This window comes from Lithobates pipiens, unplaced genomic scaffold, assembly GCF_037356315.1.
Source record: "Lithobates pipiens isolate NorthernLeopardFrog02 unplaced genomic scaffold, aLitPip1_a1.2 Scaffold_13, whole genome shotgun sequence".
Classification (NCBI taxonomy): Eukaryota; Metazoa; Chordata; class Amphibia; order Anura; family Ranidae; genus Lithobates; species Lithobates pipiens.
The window spans coordinates 475,626,122-475,648,941 of NW_027507718.1; the positions used below are offsets into that span (position 1 = coordinate 475,626,122).

At 41.3% G+C, this 22,820-nt stretch overlaps 1 protein-coding gene across 4 annotated transcripts in view; it reads right to left on the reverse strand.

The window, feature by feature from the left end:
• FGFR3 (fibroblast growth factor receptor 3) overlaps positions 1 to 22,820 on the reverse strand; it is a 127,493-nt gene that overhangs the window by 26,760 nt on the left and 77,913 nt on the right. For 2 of the 4 annotated variants that reach the window (XM_077477929.1, XM_077477928.1), the window contains exons 5-8: positions 20,277 to 20,446; positions 9,291 to 9,414; positions 6,877 to 7,067; positions 2,137 to 2,281 (exon numbers count right to left, since the gene is read on the reverse strand). In XM_077477929.1, the coding sequence (XP_077334055.1) occupies positions 2,137 to 2,281; positions 6,877 to 7,067; positions 9,291 to 9,414; positions 20,277 to 20,446 (630 nt within the window). Of the gene's footprint in view, positions 1 to 2,136; positions 2,282 to 3,156; positions 3,308 to 6,876; positions 7,068 to 9,290; positions 9,415 to 20,276; positions 20,447 to 22,820 lie in introns of all 4 variants that reach the window. The other 2 variants (XM_077477927.1, XM_077477926.1) reach the window with 1 other exon arrangement.

The following is a 22,820-nucleotide window of genomic DNA, read 5'->3' on the forward strand; positions in this document are numbered from 1 at the left end:
AAGTTCACTGTATATAAATATGTGACATATGAAAATTCATGTAACTAAATGCACATAAAAGGCAAAAAGGAAGCAAAGTAAAGCATAGAAGCACAGAATACCGATGACCAACACCTAGATTCAGAAAAAGAGAACATGACCACCACCAAAATCATTCATGAAATACTTACACAATTTTATCATCTAAATTAATCAAGAAGAATATATGTACAGAAATGCCAAACACAAAGTGTGACTCTTACTAACAATATAGTGAAACGGTGGCCTAAAAACATTCAATGCTGTAAATAGCCACCAGAGTTTTATAGCATATATAGGCTGTATATATGCATATAGAATTTATAGGCTACAATCTGGGCCCCCTGTTTAGAGAAAATTTACCACTGGAGTTCCTACGAAGGCCACCAATATTTAAAATTGAAAACTGTTGCCTCAAGAGCATTCAGTAAGCTAATCTAAATACCTTCCAGCCCAATGAGAGCGGTAAGCCCAAGGTGGGGCAATGAGCAGGCGAAGAGACATAAGCAGCTATGTGAGCTCTGAGGACCATATAGTGTAAGTTAATTTTAGGCTATTTGTGCTCAGCTGATACTCTACATAATAGTTCTTTAACCATTAGAGAAGAACCTTTACCTTGGCTCTTGAAGGCGGTCCTTTAAATTAATATTTTATTGAGCAATAACAGGAAAGCACAAGTCACCATAGTGTAGTTTTAAAGCCCAACTGATCTTGATTAGCTCAGCACATTCCTGGTGTATAAAAATTCTGCAAAAGTCTTGCAGTTCTTTTACTTTGGAACAAAAACAATTGAGCACTGTCAATGGAATTTTTTTATTTGCAATAACATCCAAATTTTCAGGATGTACCCCCTTCAAAGTCCACGCAATACTGCTTGTACCACGCAGTACCTTGAAGAAGGGAGTAAACTCCAAAAGCTTGTCCTCAAAAATTTGGATGTCAGTGCAAATAAAAGAAGTATCACAGACGGTACTCAACTGTTTTTGTTGCAAGTGCACTAATACGACTAATAGCACCTCGAGCATGATGGGAATTTCTTTAGCCATTGCCATATCCTGAGTAAAAAAGCCCTTTCCCTGCTGTCTGCAAGTGAAAGCAGTGGTCTTTCTGCAAAGGTTTGACAAACCCCCCTGCTGAATTAGAGTCATGGCTCTCCAATCAGCATAGAGCATGAGCTTTACTGATGCCAGAGCTATAGGTCAAATTCAGCAGTGGGTGTGCTGGGCCTTTTTAGAATGATAACTTCTTTCACACAGAACAAGGGTCCTTCTCTACAGCAGGCTGGGAACAACCATTTCTATTTAAAAAGTGATTGTAAACCCTTACAATCCACGTTTTTCTACAGGTAAGCCTATAAGAAGGCTTACCTGTAGCTACCGCAGATATCTCCTAAACCTGCATGGTTTAGGAGATATCCCCTGTATCTGCTTGTGCCAACGTCATCGGCACATGCGCACTGAAGCAATGGCACGTACGTGCCGCTTGCTTCAGTGAGTGTGCCGTTACCGGAGGCTGCCGCACACTGAAGTCATTGCGGCTCCGGCCAATCACAGCACCGGAGCCACGATACCCAGAAGTAACATTAGGGAGAAATGTCGCCGGCCAGTGCTGTGTACAGGCACCATAGCGGGGGCTTCAATCTCAGGTGAGTATTACATAATGAGCTGGTATGCTATGCATACTAGCTCATTATGCCTTTGTTTTGCAGGTCTTTTTTTTTCATGAGGGTTTACAACCACTTTAAGCTTTGGCTGCTTTCTTAACATAAGGCTTTAATTAAATAATTGGGTTTTAATTTATTTTAAATGATTAATTAGTAAATGGCTGTAAAAAAAAAAAAAAAAAAAAAAAAAAAAAAAATCATAAAAAGCATCTATTTTACGGTGAGCAGCAAGGCTTCGGCACACAATGTGGAAAAGTTAACCATTTTGTGCGCATAACCACCATTATATTTCTGAGAGCGTACCCTATCAAAATGCTTTCATTTTTTTGAGAATGACACAAGGATCTTCATGTGCAAAGAAACCAAATCTAGCTTTATAAAACTAGGCCTAGACTATTGTTTGGCATTTCTTAGGTACATGGAAAGCATCACCATAAAGAAGCGAGAAGGAATACCTGGAAGAACGGTCAGCCAAGCAGTGTGATGTGAATAGCCAATAGAATTCCCAGCCAGACAGGTATACTCCCCAGCGTCCTCAAAAGACACATTGCGCAAAACCAGAACCTCTAAATCCTTATCCGAGGAGTATGTGCCCGTAGGCTAAAAAAAGAATGGAAGAGAAGAAAATATAACATGGAGAAGAAGGAACAAAAAGTGAAGGTGGATATAAAAAACAAAAAAAAAAATATCAACGAACGTACAAGCCATAATTCTGAAAAGAAAAAAAAACGGACACCAAGCAGATTAAGTTTATCATCCACAAATGAAGAAATGCCAGAACCCTTCACCAGGCTGCCTAAGCTCTGTTCCACCTAATATTGCATGCAAGCGAACACCACTTGAAAAAACAGACCCACAACACTGCATACTCAAAGGCTGGTATGGTTAGATCAGGCTATTTCTACTAGTTGGATGGGGCAATCTGAGAACCTATTTTGTTTAGAACCCCTTTAAAAAGAGTTCTAAAATACAGGCAGACATAGGCAAAAAATAAAGGGATAATATAGGTAACAGATCAATTGTCAGTGCCAATACAAGCTTTGTTAAAGTCAAATTAAAGTTATGGAAATAGATTTAGTCAATATATTAACAACCTTCATAATCTAACTTGTGTGTGTCCAAAGAGGACTGTGCAGTCCGGTACAAATCAGAATTTGACCATGGTGTCCAGGGCAATTTAACTGACCTGGTCAGACACGGCCCCATCTTTTGGGACACTACAATTCCGTATGAGTGCACCTCACAAAAGTCAAATGTGTAATTGTATCAAATAACTTTACAGGCCAAGAGTCAGCTTGTTGTGGGTATTTTTTTTCATTGCAAGCTTTTCAAAAGCACTTCTGAAGAGCCAGAAACACCAATGGTAGCAGACATGTCCAATTATCCAGCAACAGATACCAAAGACCCCAAGAAGTTTTTTTTTTTCAGGACATCAGTGTTCAGCTGGTTGGCTTTGTTCAGAGTCTATGGTTTACCTGCTGATGGTTCATAAATGCTGAGCCAAAAAGACGCCTCGGCTATTCCTATAAAATTGTTGGCTCTACACACATATTCTCCTTCATCGTTTGGTGTCACATTGGACAGAATTAGGCTAGCATCAGTTTCGGTCTTATTGCTTATCCATGACTGAAGGAACAGACAAAAACACTGAGACTTCAGAATATTGTTCCGCAAAATTATTATAATTATCAACCAAGAAAGAGTTTACTAAAATTGTCCACCTAGTGGATGCTGTCATAAATACTACTGAAATGATTGAGGACAAGCGGCCTCTAAGCCAAGAAAAAACATCCAGGAGTACTAACAGATTCCACAGAGGACAATTGTGACTGATAAACCTGGGGGATATTATTAGGATTAGTATTTGTCAAAGCACAGGTTTAGTGTATGAGACTCCAATACAAGTTCAAGATCATCATTTTAAACTGTAAGTTAAAAGGGCAATTCAATTATATGTTCAATTGACTTGTACAGGCACTGCTATAACTTTTAGGGCACTTTGATACTGGTTCGCTTCAAAACTGCCAGTAAAACGCATATGCGTTAATGCAGCATTTTTTTGGCGCTTTTGCGGCGTTGGTGGTGCAGTTTTTAAAAAAGGACATGTGACTCAATAACTGCACCATAAATGCTTAGTGGGGGCATTTTTGAGGTTGTTCCCATTCATTTCAATGGAGAGGAGCGTTTTTGTTGCGGTTTTATAGCTCCCCAAACATGCTCCAAAGATGGATTTTTTTCACCACAACGAAAGCTCACTGCATCAGTGTGAAAGCATTCATTGATTTTAAAAAGGGAAGCATTTTTTTTTTAGCTTTTCAGGCACTTTTATTTAACTCAAAATTAGGGCTCCATGCAAGCAGAAACATAGGTATTAATGCAATTATAATTTAAGGCCCCTTACACATGGGGTGAACTACTGGCGGAGTCCGCCTGCTTAGGGGGAATCTGTTAGCTGATCTCCGCTGAGCAGGCGTATGACAGGTACGTGTCCGCTTTGCTTATGCAAAGTGGACACAGACCACTATCCTCTATGGCCAGTCAGATGTAAACAGACCATCTGGCCGTTTACACCCGACTGCCATCCAGTCTGCTAGGGGCATAGGAAAGGTATCCGCATCCATCTGTTAGCAGATCAGATTGAAGGTTTACATGTCCGTTTACATCCACCATTCCATAGAGGATAATGGAGGGGGGGGGGGGGGGGGGCCTGATCAGTCCACCTGTGTGAAAGGGGCCTTTAACACTTTTAGTATGGTTGCCTGAAATCTAGCTTTATATTATTCTCCCACTATAGCCTGAAACTCCAAAAGCACAAAAAAAACCCACAAACCTAAGGACAGATTACGCATTGTGACTCAATCCAGCTCCATTGTGTTGGATGATGCTGCAGATCTAATGTGATTTTAGGGGCTAGGGGCAGGATTATAGGAGAACACTGGAAGGGCCTCAGAATAGTGATGATGCTCAACTATGATCCAATCAGCAGTCAATTAAGGAAACTTCAAAGCTGAAATTGTGATTAGTGACATTATCGATCCTACTATGCAGTGTGGGAGAGATGTCTGGATCAGAAGGCTGGATGAACGGAATTACAGTTATAATTTACTAGTTTTACATTAAAACATTCAGACAGATCTGAGCAGCTGAAACTCTGTATAAAAAATGTACCAAATCTAGAGACATTTCTTTTTAAAAGCCAAGGCAGTGATAAACAATGCTTCTTGAGTTAATCCACAAAACTAGAAAAATGTAGTAAAATTTGCAGAAGTTGGATGAACTCCGATATCAAAATGTTGCATCACAACAGGGACTAGAAATCTGCAGAACTTCAATAAAATATACAAAATGCTAAATGTACGTACTTGTCCAATGTTGGCAAAATATGATGTTTAAAAGACAAGGTATATCATGCTGCCTAACTTGGTAAAACAAACGTCTGGTTTTTGAAGAACATTTTTTAAAGTTCATTAGTTAATTTAATGTGTCTTCATATTAATTTGTCTTGTCTAAAATGTAGTGTTCATTTTTTTTGTTGTCCACAACTGTCATGATCTAAGTAAGAAAAAATGCTATTTTGTGTCAAACACATTCTGTAGACAGTTCATCGGGAAGAAAGGTTTTAGCAAGGATTGCAGTTAACAAATGCAGTTTCAATTATCAGGACTCAAAAACAGGATTCGGAGACAAAATATTAGGCGACTGGCCTGAGATCACTGCTGACTTAGCCGCTCATAAATTTCACGGTAAGATTTTCCAATAAGGAGGAGTTATTTTATCACTTGGGTTTGCTATATTTCAAAAGTACCCTCACAGGATACAAGACACAGCCCTTAAAAGCTCTCGTTAAAATTTTTAAGGTTTATCTGTTACTTTCATCGCAGGGAAGATGCCATTATGACCTAAATCTATATGCAAAAAAAAAACCTACAGCTAAATCACTAGAAAGGCATCATTTTAGATCCAGGGATATCATCTTATGTTCAGATTGGTAAAATGCTCTGAACATCCTAATCTGACTGGCTACAGACCAGTTACCCTTGGGAAAATTCCAACTCTTATTGCCTAAAGTTCTGTCCAGTCTTGTTAACCTAAAACAGCCTTTTTCAACCAGGCTGCTGCCTGGGTTTGTTTGGGGTGCCTTGACAAAAACTGCAAAAAATTTCCCCAAAGATTTGTACAACCCAGTTGGTGGATCAATTCTGCCTTCTTGTTACACAAAGCCGCGGGTTTTCATTGTACAACATTTCAACCTTTTTGCTAACATCATTAGTATGCAAGGAGGGCATCAGGTACCTGCAGAGCATCCTTGTTTGCACCCCACCTTTTGTTAGCACTGGGGTGACATTAGCGGAGTGGGGGGAGAAAATGGGGGAGAAGAAATGCTAGTCAGTACCAGTGTGTGCGAAAAACTCCTCTAATGTTGGGTGTCCTAAGTGAGTAGATGTTGCGGTAAAACTATTAGTTTGGTGTTTCACATTTTAGAATTGTGCCTCATTGTAAAGGTTGACAATGCTGGAAAAAGGTTGAGAAACACTTTAACACAGGTTTTTATCTTTTGAGTAGAATAATGTAATGGGTACCAGATGATCCCACCATGTCAATTTTATCAAATTGTAAAGGTTAATGACCAAAAATGTGGGCAATTTCTTAAAGTGTATGCTTAGTTAATGTTTTAAAAATTCTAGATAGAGTAGGGAAGGGTTAAAACCCAACAATTACTGATCTTCTCTGTTCTTTTCCACTTTGTCTTTTTATGTTTTTTTTTTTCGGGGACACTTCTTTGCATATTATAAAAATGCATAGTCTACCACACATAAGAACCACAGCTTTTTTTAGGGTTCCTTTCTCAAACATATTTTCTAACCCCCCCCCCCCCCCCCCCCATTCCATTGTGAACAATTTATTTTATTTTATGTGTAAAATGCATGCAACGTAAAAAAAATTTAACCTGTCAGTTTTTTTTTTTTTTTACTATCTTTGCCCCATTAGGGAGATTTTCCTTCTCTTTCTGTCCCGAAGACCCAACCAGAAACTAGAGGAACTCTTTTCTAAGTGAAGACAAATTTCCATCCTAGACAGTAGTCACCTGAACAGTTGTCCCCACTGGAATGACTTCTCCTCCCCTCTTGTTCTGCTCACCTATAACCTCTGGAAGAAAGGCATGTATACAACATGAATAAAGTAAATGATCTTACCTTTAGGATGGAGACATAAGGATCGCCATCTTGGCCAAACTTGCTGCCATTAATCTCCACGTGCTTTAGCCACTGAATGTGAGGTTGAGCATCGCTGTAAACTTTACAGTGAAACTCCACATCACTGCCTACTATCACAGTCTTATTGGCAGGTATCCCTGCCTGGAGGATGGGACGATGGGAAGACCGTTCTGAAAAAAAAAAAAGTGGTTTAAGGATATTTCATATAATCAAGCTGATTCCTAAAACATTCCTATCCTCTACATCCTACAAAACTTTAAGGAGGGCAGGACTGTGTCCAATGACAGTGGAAAATGCCCCAGCATTAGTGGGAATAAACAATGCTTCAGGCTTGGTGGTCAGTATTAGTAAAAACATTAAATAGCAGGGCAGTGGGAAGAGAAATGGTGCCCCACCATTGGTGTCAGTAGAAGGAAGGGTGCCCCACCATTGGCGTCAGTAGAAGGAAGGGTGCCCCACCATTGGCGTCAGTAGAAGGAAGGGTGCCCCACCATTGGCGTCAGTAGAAGGAAGGGTGCCCCACCATTGGCGTCAGTAGAAGGAAGGGTGCCCCACCATTGGCGTCAGTAGAAGGAAGGGTGCCCCACCATTGGCGTCAGTAGAAGGAAGGGTGCCCCACCATTGGCGTCAGTAGAAGGAATGGTGCCTCATATCAGTGAGAGGAATATTGACCCAGTGAGATTTAGAGATTGTATGACTGAATGTCTGAACCGACGGAAGGGCACCCATGACTGACGCGTGCTAAAAGAAGAAAGCTGACTGTTCTAGCAGCTGCAACATGCAAAGAGTTGACCACTTGTGTCCATTTCAAGTGTATCCAAACTAAATAGTGGTGGCTGTGTTAATTTTCCCTTTTATTTTCATCTTGTGATCTGGCCGGTAACAAATTCTGGTCGTATGCAGACAATGCTCACTCCCTGTATTGTACCTATAGGTGAGCAGCGTTGTTACTCTATGACATGAAGCGTGTACGGACCGCAAAACACCTAACTACATAACATGGGGGAAGGTGTTCTGTAAGGTGACAAACTGGTGTGAGCAGTTCTGGTAAACAAAATCCAAATACTGGAGACAGACAGACAGACAAACACACACATACATACATACATACACACACACCCACCCCACAAATCAGCATTCAAATGCAAAAGCAGCCAAATGAAGGAGTGAGACCTACTACCCACAGTTTTGAGCAACACTATGAAATGATCTAGAGTATTGGTGGTAGGTTGTTAAACCGTTTTTGTTACTTAAAGCTTGAATATATTGCTGTGTGACTACAGCATTGGCCTGAACGGGCATAAATGCATCCACTTTTATGTAACAGAGTGAAAAGCAAACACCTAGCTGGGCTTTTATTTGCATCATTGTATACATAGTCATTTTACACTAACTGGAAGGAAACGGGGTAGGAATTCTACAATAGGGTATGAAGTATGAAATGAAACCAAGCTACAACAAAATCAGCAAGCATCACCAATAAGAACCATTATATTTTTGCTTGTGATTACTTTAAAATACCTCTGTAGCTTAAAAACAAGCTATTTGTTAGATAGCCAAGTCATTTGGCAGGTCTGTTCAACTTTCGTTGGACTTATATGAAAGTTTCTGGTCAGTGTTGTTCTACGTGAGATTTGGAGGCCCCTGAAACCACCTCTTCACAGGAGACTTTGTAGCTTGTGAAACTCGCTAACAAACATCTCCGCAGAACTGGCACGCTGGTCCAAAAGGCGGCAGAGAATTCTGCCAACAACTTGGCTATGTCCTACATTGGGGTAGCTATTGGATATTATACCTATGCCAGGAAGGCAATTTCCTTGTACAACCCTCGCAAAAAGCATAAACAGAACAACAAACAAGCCAGGTTTTGTAGGGTCAGAACACATACAGGATTTCTTCCATGAAGGCCACAAACAAGGGCAACTTTCATAAGGGCTCATGAATATGCATAAATATCAATGTGAAATAAATCCCATTATGAAAGTAATGCATTGGCAAAGATTAACATGTAAGGAGCAACAGTCTTGCATATTATAACCCATCACATTCCATATTTAAAGCTCCCAGCACAAAAAAAAATTATTAATTGCGACTAATACAAGTAGCCCCGAGTCTGGGAAACCGTAGATCAGCATTTGGAACCAATTGAGCTCTAGTACATGCACAATATTGCTACTGATTAAGTCCTTTCAATTAAATTAGGGCTTTTCACAGAATTTTCTGAACCCCAGTATACAGATATGAGTGAGGCTTTCATTGTGTTCTTGACCAAACTGGAAGCTTCTCACCAAGTTTGACTTCACATGTTAAAGTCTGCATATAATGTTTCCTGCACTAGGTGTGGTGGAAGAAAGTGCATTATTCATTTTTCCAAAAGAAAAAGACAGACTCACCTAGGACATCCAGCTGGTAAGTGTGACGGAGAGTTCCATACTTGTTGTCCACCACGCAAGTATAATTTCCTTTATCGGACGGAACAACGCTCTCCATAACCACGCTCCACTGCTGGTGCCGCAACTGTAAAGAATGATTAAAACAATAAGAATACAGTTGAATGGCCAGCAAGTTGTCCAGCATGATGACAATGTTCTCCAAGCATTGGTTTATAGACTACCAGGAGCCTATAGACAAAAAGTTACCAGTTTACGGTAAACATAAAAGGGCAAAAATCTAACCATTTCAAATTATTGACCTGTTAACATTTTTCATTTTAATCTGAATGCATATATCATTACACAGTGCAGCTTATATTATCCATATAAAAACTCTGAATTTAATATAGGGCAAGTACAAAATTGTAAAACCTGGTAAAAAGTTAAATTATATCCATGTGACGGCATACCTCGGTTTCACACTAATAATCACATGCAACAGAATCTCACTTTAGGGCTGCAGTAAACCTGTAATATCAAACTGCTATTTCTTTAACTAGACTAAATCTTCAAGTTGGAAACGTAAAATGAAAATGATAAAAAAGCTAACCTTTAAAGCCATAAGAACGTGAAAATATTGCCACCTAAGATTTTACATGAGAAATTGGAGCACCATTAAACCACCACTTCCGTCTGCCCAAACTCTTCTTAAAGGCCAATTCCAGTCAAAACATATTCAGCTTTGGAAAGAGGGGAAGGGTTAGAACCTCTGCCTGATTTATTGCCATCTGTATCTCTGGTTAGATTTCCTCACTTTTACCCTTACACCAGAAAAGATAAGGACAAATTCTATCAAGGAGACACCAACAGTAACATCTTTTAAATGGTGGAATGGCTGGAATCTTATCCACTTTTGAGTTGTCTATGCCAACATTTGAAAGATCTTCTTACTTCCTGTTCAGGCAACACATTGTGAGTCAGGGTGTTTCAATGCATCTCTGTAACAGAAAGTCAATGCAAATCTCCCCAACAGGGACACAGATAGGTTCCAACCCTTCCAATAACGCCAATACTTAGGCTAAAATGCACCAACTCTCTGGAAGCCTCCTATTGCTTGACAATCAGGCACTACAAACCAAAATGTAGACAGCTTGGAGATCTACAAGGGAACCAGTATGTACTCGACCCTTCAAATAGTGCCTAACACTGCAATATAGTGTCAGAAATTCATCAGAGAGAAGATATTCCTTACAAGCACTCTTAGAATGTGGGAGTATCTTTGACCTAAGCACAGGGAGGAAGATGTAAGTCGTTTTGAGATGTTCTGCTTCATATCTCTAAAAACATAAAAGTGTGATCACAGAGATTACAGGTATGTTATCTACCCTCTCTCTCATCCTTATTCTAAATGGTTGTGTTTAGCGGGGCATTTCATCCCATAACATCACGTCCTCGCTGCAGGTAGAATGTGTATTTCTACACATTCCTTAATGATCTCATTTAAAGGAGCTTGTGAGCCTCAGAGAGCTGTGTTAGGTTCTGAGTGTATGCAAATTATTTGAGGCACAGGTATTGGTTTGAGAACACAAACCAAGTATTAAAAAAACAAAACAAAAAAAACTCTATGGAAAGGCTAACAAGTGTATCAGAACAGTGCCCAGAGAGTTGGTCCACAGATACACCAAGAGTTAGATACAACTGAAGAGATATATACATTCATTGCCATCTTGTTCTTATTTTTGGCTGGAGTACTGCCTTAAAGGCCAAGTCCAATGCCCAGCTCCTGCAGACTCTTCCTACCGGGAACACGGATTTTCAGTGGGAGAGCTGGAGGAAAAAAATCCATCTGTCATGGTGGAAGATGGGACATTTAGTTTATTCATTCACAGATCGTGTGCAAATAAACAACGCAGATGTATGGGCAGTATCACGTGGCACCATGTTGCACCCTGAATATGGTGAAGTTTTGGGTGGGGTAGTGTTATAACCACCATAATGTTTTTAATGCTCTGTGTGCCTGTTGGAAATATGAACATCACTTCCTGTCTCCGACTCCAACATCCAAATCCAGTACTTTATGTAGTTCAGGATAGGGTAGGGTACAGCTAATCGATCTGTCTGGGCTTTTTCTATGCAGCCTGTGTCCCACTTGGGAAATTTCCCTTCATTTAGTCTCCCCTACCCTATTACATCCTCTTAAGGGAGGCCCAGGGTCCTTCAGAAAACGTTCATGCCTTGTTTTTGTCGCAGCCAACCTCTCCTCCGAGACAAACCCCGGCTGGCACGCTCAAGATCCCAGGCACAGTGAGACTGCACAGGAGTCTGTCCCGGAAAAATCCGAAGCTTTTTCTGGGTCATTTAGTGTCTGTAGACTTACAATAACAGATTCCTGGGAGGATTTAAATATTAAGGCTCTTAAGGGGAAGTCATATGAAATTCTCAAGAAAAAGGGGTGACTCAGATCAGACTACACATGCACATTATCTTATTAGGAAGGAAAAAAAAAAAATGTACCTGCATTTGAGATTTCATATGCAGTTGCCATAGTAACAATAATTTTGCATTAAAGAATTTCTAATATAAAATTTTCATATTTCATCATTGATCACAGTCCCCACAATCAGTACATGGCTAATCGAGAAAAGTTCCAAGAATTTGAAATGCACCAGCAGTCAGCACTGGAGTCCTGGAATTAATTCCCAACGGTGACCCATCTTCCCGTGTTTAGGTTTTTTCAAAGGTAAAGGCATGCTTCTCGATTAAAGTAGTTAAACTTTAATGCATTATCTTCATTAAGGTTAAAAAACATCTCCACTAGCTGTTTGTTCCCAGCCCATTGTCCTATCTTGATGCAGCACTGTGCCCCTCTGCAGCAGCGCTAGTCTCTCTCCCTAGTCTCACAGGCCATTGGCCCCTGCTGCTGTCAATCAAATCATGTGAGCAGAGAGCTGGGGGCAGGGCCAAGCCGCACTGTGCATCTCAAGAGACGCACACAGTCTGGTTTAGGAGTGTGCCCGTACGTATGCTACCATAGCAAGCAGCTTGCTATGGGGGCATGCTCAAGGAAGGAAAAGCGGAGAGGGTCAGCAGGGGACCCCAGGAGAGCAGGTAATGGGGAGCTTTGTGAAATGTTTCTGCAGAGCGCGACAAGTTTATCATCTTTTTATTTTAGGGGGGGAAAAAAAACCCCCAAAAACGTTAATACAGATTTCACCTCTGAATGCCATGTGTACACAGCATGGCAGTGGACATTAAAGTGGGTCTAAAAGGTACTTTTTTTTTTTTTAAATGCATGTCATATTTACCTGCTCTGTGCAATGGTTTTGCACAGAGCAGCCCCGATCCTCCTCTACTGGGGTTCCCTGTCCATGCTCCTGGTTTTCACTTGCTATGGGGGTACTTGTGTGAGCTTGCTCTAGAGCCGGGATGTGTGTGTGTCCATTTAAGATGTGTAATGGTCATCATGAAGTCATGTGATGCATGACGTAACGCATAGGGTGGAGTCTGTAGGAGCGAGGACCAGAAGTGATGTCCCTGTGTAATTTTTAATTAATGTAAGCAGCATTTTAAGCATAAAGTGATGTTTACACATATTACACTATTGGGATATCCTCTATGCCCCCACATGGTATACGAGTGCACCCCAGTATACGGACTACACCCCCATTACAGAAGAGGAAGATCTAGGCGAATAAGAATACCCTGGTGAGTGGGGGACCTTACCACAGAGTACCCTGTAATCTTGGAATACCAATCTGTATATTACTGCACATTGCGTGTATACTACATTGAGGTGAGGGCACAGAGCACTAAGGTGATTGGGGAAGAGGCTTAAAGATTTTTGTGAGGAAGAAGTCATGTTTATTTCACATTTTATGAACTACAATACCATTGTTTCCATCATTATAGGATTATTCAGTATTTATTGTGTGTGTCCATTGACGCACACAGCCTGCCTTGGTCATGCCCCTGCTCTCTCCTCACCCACAGCTGGCTCAATCCCCATACAGTAGCTGCACCTGACTGGACAATTACTGTTCAGGTATTCAGCCAGCCACGGGTGTTGCTGGCGTCTGAACACAATAGCCGGCAAATTCCTCCATCCATTGATGGAAAGCATCACAAAGCACTGTTTTACCAATTATTTTAAACCTGGTTCAGCTGATTTTTTAAGTCGACTGGTGCAGACAGAACCACCATGACTCGAATTTTGGACAATTCAGCAGGAATTATCAAAAAAAAAAAAAAAAAAAAACATAGCTGCCCATCACCAATTATCTAGGAAGCCAGAATTACAGGGCAATCATAAACCCTGAATTTGTGCCAAGAGGAATATTATAAACTTCCTCCAATGTATACATTCCTGCAACTAAACAGAATTAGGCAGGGAAGGTTTCCGAGGTTAGAGTGCCTTCAATACTTTATCTGTATTTACAGAGCTTGTTGGGAACAAAGTGTTTATATGTAAGAGGACAGGCTCCAGCGCTCGGATTTCACACATTTTGCCCTAAAATAAGATTTTATCAGACAGAAAGCTTGTGTCTGGAGCCTGTCACCACTGTGCTGCTGAGACGGCTTGACCGGCATCCCAGATACGGTGACAGGAGGTCAGCGGGACCTCTGAAAGGACTGCAGTCCTTCTTCCAATAAATGCATGCTTGTTAGACACTGACCATTGCCTGACTTATGTGTGACACACTGCAGGAGGGCACCGCTCATAGAACAAAGCACGCTATGTACTGAAGAGCAAATAAAGCCCTCTGTGGAGCAGACTATACATGTGTCAATTTTGATTGAAAAAATAAAAAATAGTTGCCATACATTCTTAACAAATAATGGGTTTTTAGTCCTACTACTAAAACAACAAAAAATCCGAAAATACAAGCTATATTAAACACGCATTATTAACAAACGGTGTGTTAAATGCCAACTGAACTTTCAGATAAATACCATTCTATGTGTACAAAACATGTTCGGGTTGCACCGACACTTTTTTTTTTTTTTTTAAATCGGCAGGTACGAGCACCGATGCTGTTGGTCAAGTACTCGTCGGTACTTTGCAGTGCGATTTGTGTCAATACAAAAATAAATAACTGCAAATCACACTGCAAAAATGCAAATTTCCTCCACCTCTCCTGTGTATGTAGAAAGAGAACCTGTCATCTAGTGGGCAGTTTCTAAAAAATGTTAGCACTCATATTAATACATATCTGGGCAATTGCAAAATTTGCATAGTGTCCCGGACCCGCCGATGATAGAAAATTGCGGCCGCTGGAGGTGCTCACAGGGCTGAAGGACAAGTTTCAGGACCCTGTGGGTATAGGGCGGACCACCTCTACATCTCCTTCAGCCACACGAGCAGCTTCAGTGGCCGTGATTTTCCATCATCCAGGACACCGATTACATTTGAACTGTAGTTAAAAAGGAGAAGTCCAAATTGAGCTTGTTTGGCTGGGCTTCTCCTATGGGTCACAGAAGTGCAATTCGTTCTGCACTCCTGTGACCCGTTTTTAGCAGAGAGCGGTCTGAAGTCTGCGCTCTGCTGACGTCACCAATATCAGTCCAGGCACCGCGTCATCCAGACTCTGGATCCAAGTGCCTGGACTGATAGCCATCTCAGCCTGTCAGTGAGACGCTGAGACAGCGCCTCCCCACCCCTCCACACATTTGATAACTTGATGAATATTGTTTGAAAGTAATAATTATATAGATATAGATATAGATATATAAATAAAACTACATCCTGCTCCTCATTTCATCACTGTGGAAAACCACTGATTATCTGGAGACAGATTGGGGACTGTGGAAGAAGGGGAGGATCAGAGAAGACCAGATCAGCCTTTTTACACAATGCAGAGGATTAGGATTAACCCCTTGGTTTCCACAGTGAGTATAACAAGCATGCTTTACCGCATATACAAACTAATTTTACTGTTGTGGGTTTAAAAACACTTTAAATCTACATTACATAGAGGAGGAGGAGGGGGGGGGGAGGAGGAGGGGGGGGGGAGGAGGAGGGGGGGAGGAGGAGGGGGGGGGAGGGGGGGGGGAGGAGGAGGAGGAGGAGGAGGAGGAGGAGGAGGAGGAGGAGGAGGAGGGGGAGGAGGGGGAGGAGGGGGAGGAGGAAGGTGGAGGATAGTGGTGGGTTGCAAATTGTATTTAAAACTACACCTACCTTTTTCAGATGCCATATAAATTAATTGAAATCAAATCAAAACTAAACCTTTATAGCCCACTTATATTCCAATGGGCAAGTTCCTTATTGTTTAAATTGGCTTTTTGGAAACAAACTGTAAAGCCATTTCATAATCAATTAGCCAGTGTTAATGTGTGATGTGATGAGAAGACAACAGGACCAACAGATAAGAGATAGGCCAGACTAAACTGTTTATCCTCTGCTGCCCTTCACTTTCCCTGGCTGATATGCTTTGTCAGAGGGCCCTTTGTTTAGACATTCATGGGGCTTAGAGCTTTCAAGCTTTAAGTGAGAAAGACAGAAAATATTTCTACAAGTCCTGTCACTCAGTCTGGTGGTCGGGGCGCAGGTCACATGCTGAAGGTCAGATCCTCTGTGGCCACAATGACAGCCAAAAACAAGTCTGGCAAAGTACAAATCTGCAATTAACAAGCTGGGCCGGGAATTGGGGCTCCAGCACAAGAGCGCGTGTTTTGCCCAGTTGAACATGGATTCGGCTCTGTGCTGTATTTTCCCCTCAAAAATTCAGTAGAGGATGAATTAGACCTAAAATGAATACCTATCAACTCTCTGCAGAGGGCCACAGGGACATCCTTTAAAACGTAAAATTAAAAATCCCTAGTCAGCTGACCATGCAGAATCCATGCAAAAAAAAAAAAAAACAGCCACCATCAAAAAGGGACAATACATGAAAAATGTAGATCAGTCAAACACTTTGGCGATTTTTTCACCACTACTCCTTTAAGTAAATGGAAAGTGACGGAATCAAATTTGAGAGTGGACATAAAAGTATAGTATTCAGAAACTAGCCACAGGATCAAGCGACAGACACAAATAGGTCCTTCCGTAAGTGTTGAGAGCTGGCAAGAACATTCCAACTTCCAGCACCATCCTACTGGCCCATCCGTATGATTGTCAGCTTAAGTGGCCAAATTAAATATGTACCATGTCACTTTCCCATAGGATTTTTGTTAAAGGCACATTAGTTCTGAGATTACATTTTCCAACCCTAGGAAACTGACAAGTGTGTCAAAGTAGGTTTTTGGGCTTTTCCCAACTATTCTTAAAAACACTCCCTCCACCTGACCGAACACCTATACCATACCAACACATATGTGTAAAAAGACGTCTACACTTTCCTTTTTTCAGCCCGCCATGGTCTGGTCCAGCCAGTGGCTGTTAAAGGGGAAAAGAGGGAGTACCAACAACAGATGGGCCATATAGGAGCCTATGGGCGACGTCAACGCTTCCAGGCATAACCAGCCATTGTCGAGCGCCCTTTCACCATCCCTGCATCCAGCACTGGCGGACACAGGTGAACGGATCGGTGAGGGCTGATAATAGGTAAGAATATACACCTAGTTAATAGAAGGGGAGAGGGAACCATTTAGGGGAGAGGGAACCATTTCATGCATGTTTAAGCCCCGTACACACAATCAAAAGAATCGTACGAAAAACACTGCCTTCAAAGCGATCTTATGATAATTGAATCGTTAGTACAGAGCTTTCGAGAGCCGAACAGGACAGTTCATCCGATATTATTTGAACAGACATGCACGAAAATTTTTTTTCGTACAATGCCAGATGTACGATTTCCATTTAATCAGTACAGATGCCGTTCCAAAATGCAATACAAATGCATTACAACACATGACATCACTTCAAAATTTCGTAGGAGAATTTTCATGACTTTAGTAAACTCATCAGATTCTGAGATTTGTAAGCAAAAAAAAAATTTTAAAAAAAGAAGGACGACGATCATTCATCCGATAATCTCATTGTGTGTACCAGGCTTTAGTTAAAGGCCAGAATTCTACTTTAATCCCCTGTCTTTTATTTAAAGCATACTTTATATTCAGAAAAGGGTCCTTCCACGCAGCATTTCTGCTAAGGCCGCGTACACACGCGGGGACTGTTCGGCCAACTTTGTCCGCTGAACAGTGTTTCGGCGGACAGTCCGCCCGTGTGTGGGCTTTCAGCGGACAGTTTCAGCGAACAGTCCGCTGAACAAGGTTTTTCGGAATTTACGAAAAACTGTCCGCTGAAACTTTGTTTCAGCGAACAGTTCCCTCGTGTGTAGGCTTGTTCGACAAACTAAGTTCCGCGCATGCTCAGAAAGGATTTACACGCCGAAAGTTATAATGCAGTGTATAGGACGTCGTATTTTTCGTCCCGTCGTACGTGCCGTTCACGTCATCACGCACGGTTTCAGCAAACTGTTCGTTCGTCGTGTGTGGCCATGTCCGTCCATGCTAATTTTGAGCGGACTGTTTGCCGAAACTGTTTGACGGACAAAGTTGGGCGAACAGTCCCCGCGTGTGTACGCGGCCTAACAGAAATAATCCTGCATTTAGCATCATCATCTATATTGGGGCGATCATCAAATTTGCAGCGAGAGGTGGGGGAGGGCATAGAGCATGACCACGAGTCAGGTATTTGATTGGTCAGATCTGTTTGAGATCCTCACATGCAAAGTCAGCTACAGATTTCCTCAAAATATTAATGCATATTACACAAAAGATGAATTAAAAAGCGCTTATAAACATTTTAAACGTCTCCCAGAGGGATGGATTTTTATGCTCTGCTCCTTTCTGCCCTGTAACAATGTAATTGTGAGCTCTGACAAGTGTGTGCACAAGGGATTATGCGCTGTCTGTTGGCACCAGACACAATGGTACTACTTTTGCTTATCACGTGTGTCATGTGACCAGACCCTGACCTGAACATTCCAGAGTAGCCAACTTTCCCATTCACAGTCAGCTACAGCAAAAGCATGTGAAAGGGTTTTCAGAGAAAAGCCAGCGATTAAAGATTAATAAGACCTGCAGTAGATGGGACAAATAGCACACAGTGTCTTGAGAACAGGAAGGATAAGGAAAAGAAAAGGCTGAATGCAAGAAACACTGGATTTAAATCGCTTGAGTAAAAGATGGTTTTGGATCTCTTAGTAATGAAGCAGGCAAGATTTCTGCATCCGAGTTCCCAGCTCCACTCCCTACCATTGCCTCCGTCAGGGGGGTCTCAATCTCTGTTGGATTTTTTCACATATTTATCCTCAAAGTGGGATTCTGGCTTAAAGCAGCTGGTTTTCAAAATCTGAAAGTCTCTTTGCAATGCGTATGTTGCTAAGCAAGTTAGGCCATAAGGCCCCGTTCACACGTGCAAATGTGGCCATTAGCAACTATATGCGGGAGACCCAGCGATAAGCTGTGGATGGCTGCTCCATTGAAAGCAATGGGAGGCTGACGGCTCCTGTAGCTAATCGTGCCAACTCACCTTTAAATCAATCATGAAGCGATTACCTGCGAATGATCGGTCCAGGACGCAGACATTAGGGGCTGGTCATTCGCTCAATGAGAGATTACATGCAAGATAAGCCTCCTGTTGATTTCCTTTTTTTTTGTTTCACCATGTTTTATTGAAGATATATCTCATATACAAAGAAAAACGTCAGCTGCATAATAGTATAATGAATTTGCCAAATCAGAAATATAGCATAAAGAGAAGGGGAAGAGCAGGTAATACAAAATGCGCCAATAGTGCAATTGAAGCCCCAGGTGCACTGCATTTGCAGTGATGCAGCTATGAACTACTAATCATCCTACTCCTGGAGAGGAAAGGGCGTTTTTAAAAGGGAGGGTGGGGGTCAGATAAGAAAAAAATAGATATGCTGTTGCCAATGTAGTCCTCCTAATATGTTGCTTTTCCAGGAGTAAAGCCCAGCATAATGTTTGATTATGAAAGGGGGAGGGGAGAGAAAGAGGTTGAAATGGGTTTAAAGGAGAGTAGGGGGGTTGGAGGGTGGTGTAAGTGAGTATAGAGGAGGTTAGAGTGGCTAGGGAATCCTGTCGGCAGGAGTCCAGCCCAGTCATGTCTGGAAAGAGTCCATTATGTTGATCACGGTATGGTACTCATATCGCAGGTTGAAAATAATACTCATTTAGTTATGTGTTGGTATTAAGAAGGTTGTAACTATCAGTTTTTTTTAATGTGGAGAAAACAGGCCTCCTGTGGCTTTCAATAGGGCTGCTGCCCACAGCTCATCCCTCGGAACCTCCTCTGGGTCATCCGTATTGAATTGCTAATGGCCCCATTCACATAAAGGAAATTTAAGAAATTCCACACTAGGAGTATATTTATGCTGCTAGTAGCCAATAATTTGACCTCTTGCAGTTGACGGGATAAATTATAAAGTAAATTAGATGAATTATTGTTTATAAATTATAAACAATAAAGTGACCCTTTGCTTTACTCATGCAGGGGAAAAAAAAACAAAAAAAACAACACACTTTAACCTGGCCAGCAGGTGCCAAGGAAAGTCCTGTGTAAGCTTGCTGCAGTCATTCTAGGACTATAGTCTCCCCATGTCACAGTGCCGATTGGCCCAGTCACATGGGTTGGGCCACATGCTGGAAGTACTTTTGGCTCCTAGTGCTGAGCAGTATGAGAAGGCAAGTATATGCGGGAAAGGAGGGTAAAAAAACCAGTTTATTTTGCCCTAAATGGGCAAAGCACCATTTTGCTTTTAAGAGAATGTATGCACCGTGACATTAAAAGGGAAGCTGGGAACGTCAATAGGAAGATCTTCCGTCAGGAGTCACAATCACAGTGCCTCCTTATAACTAACTTGTATAGAAAATCATAAAAAAAAAATATATATATATTTTTTTAAAAATGAAAAAATGTTACTCCTAGAAAAATATATCTTGTGTGATTTGAGATGAAGTTGTTTATAAGCTGTTCACCAATAGCATACTAAAACACTCGTCATTGGCATAAAATGATGCAAGCTAGAGGCCAGAAATAAATACCTTGATTCCACCAATCCGATGCTCCCCTCTGAATTCTTTCCCATTTTTCAGCCAGTAAATGCTGGGCTGAGGCTTGCCAGCAGCGGGGCAGCGGAACCGGGCTGTACTAGCAGCAGGTTGGGCATAAAGTTTCTTCTCCAGTTTTTCTGGCTGTGTCCAGTATGGTGGTTCTGAAAAAAAGCAAAGTAGACATTTAATATCAAAGTAATTTGTTTGTTTAAATTTTGAGTGGCATAGAAAAAAAAAATAAAAAAATAAACTGTCACAATCCTTCTCTTTCATTTTCCAACCTAACCTGGAGACACTAAAAACAGGAGTAGATTGGTAGATGTGAGCAACACAGACATTTCTTGAAAAAACTCCAACAGTGAGACAATTTATTACCAGTACTTGTATAGCGCTGTCAATATTACGCAGTGCATTACATATTTATTATACATTCACATCAGTCCCTGCCCCTCAAGGAGCTTACAATATAATGTCCCCAACTCACATTCATACATACGCATACTAGGGCCAATTTAGACAGTAGCCAATTAAACTACCAGCATGTCTTTGGTCTGAAATAAGTATGGCCTCAACTTTAGTTTTTATACACTAAACCATTAAAGGAAATGTAATTATAAACTTCATCATCTACATTACCATCGCATGACCATTAAACAAGTCAACAAGTGGACAACGACAGTAATTATCTTCATGTATATATGTATCCATCGGTTTAGTCGTATCCAAGTCTGAACGATTCTAAGGGCCAGCTATCTGGGCGCAATGTTGAATATGCTAAAAAGCCCCCAATTTCTATATTATTGATTCTGGATGATGGTACAAGTCCCTACTCATTCTCATTCTTGTATTATCTTACAAGAGGCCACATCTATTTTCTAAAAAGCCTTCTTCCATAAAATTGTCAATCTTGGCAAGGTAGGTCACCAGATCTTTCATCAACTCTCCCCGTATTGCTTAGCTTGGGACCCGCACACAGGATGTACACATGTACATACCAGGGCCATTTTTGACTGAAGCCAATTAACAGATCAACATGTCTTTGAAGTGTGGGAGGAAACCGGAGCACTGAGGAAATCCAGCCGAACAGAGAGAACATGCAAACTCCATCTCCATATAGCGTAATAAATGCCCACTTAGCCCAATTCGAAACATCTGGAGATGTCAAAAACACGCTTGCACCAAACTTTCATAGGGTTGCAGATGTTGTCCTCCCCAGAATCTTTTGGGCCTAGTAGATGGCTGTTCAGGCACTAGCACTGAACCCTAGGAAAGGGCCAAAGGTCCATCTATACGGCAGCGCAGGGAATTTGTGATGGGCATAGCAAAGACAAGCACAAGTGGTTCTTGGGGTAGGGTTTTCACTTTGCCCTGAATGAGTACATTGACTGCTTCTCCTTAACCCAAAGCCCCAATAACTTATTTCCGGTCATCAGTGCATGTAAAAGGGCAACCACATACATGCCATGAAAGTTACAATGAGGTTTATATAAAAGAGCTTTTATTAGCATAGAAAAACAAAGATGTTAAAAAAAAAAAAAAAAAAAAAAAAAGAAAAAAAAAAAAAAAGAAGGGGGTAGCATAGTAGAGTGACATTTTCCAGCACACAAACTGCCTCTCTTATCCGTAATCCCACAAGAGAGATCCAACTCCTATCACACTGATGCCGCCTTTGGCTGGCCAAAGAAGTTAATGCAAATATTAAACAGTTATGACCAAAATTAGTTGCACTGTCGCATACGGCTCATACAGCAACTCTTTTTCAGTATAATCCATTAAGGAATGCATTATGATTGGCTGGGATGCCTTGCCACACTATACACATCATAGTAAAGTACCTTTAATTCAAAACAAACGCATGCAAATTCCAGGATTGGTGGAAAACAGCCAGCTTCATGCAAATAGTAGAAATATTTGCTTTTCAGCGTAATCGCACCTACCAGTATGTCCACTCAGATTGCAGCACACAAATGACACTACCCGTTGAGCTTATCATTAGTTTTTATTTACAGTGCTGCGCTGACAAAGTCAACGCCTAAGGACAATATTGGCATAAGGCAGCTCAATTTTCAGATCGATAACACGTAAGATGATAAATATTGGAGTTTCACAAGAACAATGCGTACTATTGACTTAAACCTAAGGTACCGTCATCCATGTACATCCAAGCATACAGGCAGAAAAGGGACAGATTCCAAGCTCTGACAGCGGAATGGGGAAAAACGGTCCAGAGCAACCAATCATAAGTCCTTATTCATTTTATAAATGGAAAGAGGTTGTTCAAATAGCCAACAAAAGGCACACCTTGAAGAAGTTCTGAGGTATTGCATTCAGTTCTTAACAGGGAACCAATGCAAGGTCCACCATGTTTGTAGGTGAACCATTGGTGCTGGAAATTCCACAAAACATAACCAAACATAAATTTATGGCTTCTTCCTAGTAGCAAGGATGGACATTAGATTGTAACCTCATACAGAGGCTGGGACTCATGTGAATGATCACTGGAACAGGAGTTCCCCTTTGGAAGGTTTTCCCTCT